General features: G+C 57.4%; 1 protein-coding gene across 1 annotated transcript; it reads left to right on the forward strand.

Annotated features, from left to right (window-relative positions):
• Positions 1–1,643: 1,643 nt before the first annotated feature.
• Positions 1,644–2,491, forward strand: NGA_2011310 (transcription initiation factor tfiid subunit; the record flags this gene model as incomplete). The annotated part of the gene is made up of 1 exon (XM_005856138.1): positions 1,644–2,491. A coding segment is annotated over exon 1 (706 nt), but the record flags the coding sequence as incomplete, so codon positions are not given.
• Between the last annotated feature and the right edge of the window lie 1,539 nt (positions 2,492–4,030).

Genomic DNA, 4,030 nt, shown 5'->3' on the forward strand with positions numbered 1-4,030 from the left:
GCACAGCTGACTGCGCTAAAGAACTGCTTGGATAATGGGACGGATCTCAGCCTACCTCCTTCCTGGAGTCCTGAGGCAACGCTGGCGGCTCTTCAGGCTCTGCATTCGGCATTGACGGATAGCGATATTAAGAGAGCAGACAACGCTCGTAAATTGCTTGGGTCTAAAGATGCGGTGAATGTAATTGCGCGAATATGGCAAGAATGGGGAGATGAACCTTCCTGTGTAACCCTGGATCCTGCGGAAGCTGAGGCGATAGCCAAAGCCAGGTTATTGGCCGTGGCTGTGACCGAGGCTGCGTGCGGCGGGGGTAGTGCAGGAGACCAGAGCAAGCACGCTTTCCGGCCAACCAGCATGCGCATGCTTTGTCAAGCCGCTCGGCGAGCACAACTGAGGGAGCAACGCTCCTTTCTCATTGCTTCTTTATCTCTGGTGCGTGTCTTGTCAACGCGTGCGGAGGATCATAAAGTGAGCTTCGTTGAGCATGGCGGCTTGGACACACTGGTGGAATGCCTGGAAAAAGAGGCATGGGCCTCCGACTGCGAAATTGTTCGTGAGGCTTGTGGTGCAATCAAGGCTGTCACGGCAGTGGACGATTTTCGGAAAGACTTCAGCGCCTCCCACACTCATACACGGGCCCTCACGGCCAAAGGCTGCATCCCAGTCCTCCTGCAAGCTTGCCGTCGATTCGGCGCAGACTCGGACACGGTCGCCACTGGACTTGATGCCCTCCGGAATCTGGCCAACAACGAGGAGAGCGTGAACCAGATTGCCTCCGAGGGGGGAGTGGTTGGGACCGTGCGCGCGCTCCAAGCTCACCTCTCCCACCCGGCCCTGGCACGGGCGGCCACTGGGCTCTTCCGCAATGTCTCCGCAGATGACCGGCACAAAACACGTCTGTGTAAGAATGGCGCCGCTCAGCTGATGCTAGAGGCGATGCGAGAGCACGCACAGGAAAGAAAAATCCAGGAGCACGGGCTCGCCACACTAGGAGCCATGGCTTTGCGGAGTCCGGACAACTGCCGCCACCTATTTGGAATGGGCGCCGTGTCGGTAATCTTGGAGGCCCTGGAACGGCATCCAGAGGCCCGTGCAATACAGCGTCAAGGCTGTTTGGCTGTGCGGAACATGGTCAGCCGTGTCCCTGAGCTAGGGGAGGCTTTCCTCGAGGCGGGCGCAGAGCCCTTATTGCGGTTAGCGGGACGATACCAGGAAAGCGTCGATGAAGCGTACGCTGCTTTGCGAGACCTGAAGTGTGACGTGAAACGTGTGATCGTGGATCCCTTGACGGGCGAAATCAAGGCTCCAGAAGAGTTCGGCAGCGCCAAAACTTCCTTCCGGCCACTTTTTGATAGCAGCAACGACATCGAAGGGGCGGTGCAAGCCGCAATCAATGCCCCTAGTAATTCCTATCGTTTTTAAACGCGAAAATAAGTAAAAAATCACTACCTACAATGTCCATCGCACCGCCGCACGCGTGGTCTCGCATGGCCTTGTTTTGGATGCTGGGTCACTGTGATGGAGGGCAATCCAGCGCGTCTTGTTCGCCGACCGTCTGGACTCGGTGCGATTGTCACGTCCTATTTCACCTGTTTCACTTGCCCCGCACAAGCAAATCTGCCCCTAACTTTTATTCCCTTCCTCAGCATTCCCATCTGCAGGGGCGTGGAGCGAGGAAGGATTTTGGCTGCGTTGTCACCTGTTCCCTTCCGGCTGCAGCCCGGTCGGGTGCAACAGCAGCGACTAGGTGTGTAGCAAGTACTTGCCGTCCATCATAAGGCCATCATGGAGGACGCGCAGCAGGAGGAAAGAGTTTTGCACTGGCTAAAAAAGCGGGGATACACGGAGGTGGCAAAACACTATGAAGAGGACCAGGCTCACGCAGCGGTGGGCAGCGCCGAAGAGGGCAACGAGAGCGAGGATTCTTCCGTCCCTAGCGGTGCATTTACTGATGAGCGCTTGTTGTGCAAGCGAATTGGTGAAGCGAATCAAAGTGCGTTACTCTTTCGCTCTCTCCGTATGTCAGATCCGATGCTGTACCATCGAAACTACAACGAGCTACAGACGTGGACTTGCAATGCCCTTGAGGCCTACAAGCCCGAGCTCTTGACAGTGGCCTTTCCTGTCTTCGTTCACAGCTACCTGAAACTTGTAGAGCGGGGTATGATAGAAGCAGCGAGAGCCTTCCTCCAGACCTGGGGACCTGACCATGCAGAAACATATCAACTAGAATTGCGGAGTTTGACGGCCGTTCAACGGCCCGATCACCTAACGGCGGGCAACGGATTTGTCAAGCGCGCCTTGACAGACAAGTTTGTCCTTCGACTCTGCAGCATCAGCTATCGCCTCTTACAAAGTTTCTTGAGCGACCACAATCTGTTGCTAATCATGGAGATCTTGAACGAGCAAGTGCACGTGGTGGTTGAGGAGCGCCCTCCTATGCCTCGCTTCCAGGTGGTGACGTTTCGGAATGACGGGATCGCTGGTGGCGGAGGGGTACCGGGGGGCGGGGGGGTGGACGGAGAGATAGCGGCTCTCCGGTCAGGGGTGGGCGTGGTCAAATAAGCCACGCGTTTACGGTTCGCTGGAGAGCGACGGGGCTGGGCGGGTCCGACGTGAAAGATGACAGCAGCAGGCCTCCATATAATGCCCCTCTCTTCCAAAAACTGGAGGCGCTAGCTGCTAAGACGCGACAAGAAATAGCGATGGGGGTGGCAGATCCCGGGAATCCGACGGTATTGATGGCCTCCTTGACCAACACTTACGACGGGTGCACCGTGGCGCGAATGACGACCGACGCCACTCAACTTGCCGCAGGCTTCCACGACAGGGCAGTGCGCGTCTTCCGCTTGGCCGGGGAGGGCCCCGTAGGGATGGAAAATGGGAATGGGAGTAAGCTTCACAGCGACGGGGAGGAGCAGGCCCCTGAGGGTCCGCTTATCATGAGAGGACACAGCCAACCCGTCCACGGCGTCAGCTGGGCACCGGAGCAGCAACATCTCCTCTCGGCCTCCTCGGACGGGACGGTGCGGCTGTGGGACGTGGCCGCCTCCCGTAACGTGTGTGTGTACAGGTCCCCGACCGACGTGCCGGTCTGGGACGTGAGCTTCGCGCCCGTCGGGCACTACTTCGCCTCCGGGTCCTACGACCGGGTCGGCCGCGTGTGGTGCACAAACAGGACGCAACCGGTGCGGCTGCTGGTCGGTCACTACTCGGACGTGTCTTGCGTCGCTTGGCATCCGAACTGCAGCTATCTCGTCACCGGATCGTGGGATAAGACGGTGCGGCTGTGGGACCTCGGGAGTGGTCGGTGTTTTCGGCTATATTCGGGACACTTTGGGCCGGTTACGGCCTTAACTGTCAGTCCAGATGGTCAGTTTCTTGCAGGCGCGGGACTGGGAGGTGGCCAAGGGAACGAGGACGGGGTCATTCGGATCTGGCAGGTGGCATCAGGGCGGGAGGTGGCTGTTCTGAGAGGACACGAGGGTCCCGTACATCGCTTGAATTACAGCGCAGACGGGACAGTGCTAGCGAGTGGAGGCGCTGACATGACGGTGCGGACATGGGACATGAACGGAGACTTCGCCTCTCTGATGTCATCTGTATCTCTTGCCCCGCATTCCACGTTGCACACGAAAGCCACTCCAGTGTTGGACGTGACTTTCACAAAGCGGAACCTGCTCCTTGCCAGTGGTCCGATCATGTCCTAGAAAAGGGGCAAGGGGGACAGCAAAGTGAAGAAAAGTCTTATGGTAGCATAAAACAGGAGCGTGGCGAGCAAAGTAAAGAAACACCATCACGTTGCCAAAGAAGCATACTCTCTTGGAGGATTGACGGTTCACGTCCGGTCCGCCGGCTTGCGTGACAAATTGTTCATCATGCTTAGTCGCAGACGCGAAGAAGATACTCACTATGCATACAAGTGTCCTGTTATATCCCCTTTCCCCTCTTACACCCGAAATGTAACGTCACGACAGCTCTTCCACCGAATCAATGCTACCGCTCAAGGAGACTCATACGCGCAGCTTCG

This window comes from Nannochloropsis gaditana (genome assembly GCF_000240725.1).
Source record: "Nannochloropsis gaditana CCMP526 unplaced genomic scaffold scaffold034, whole genome shotgun sequence".
NCBI lineage: Eukaryota > Eustigmatophyceae > Eustigmatales > Monodopsidaceae > Microchloropsis > Microchloropsis gaditana.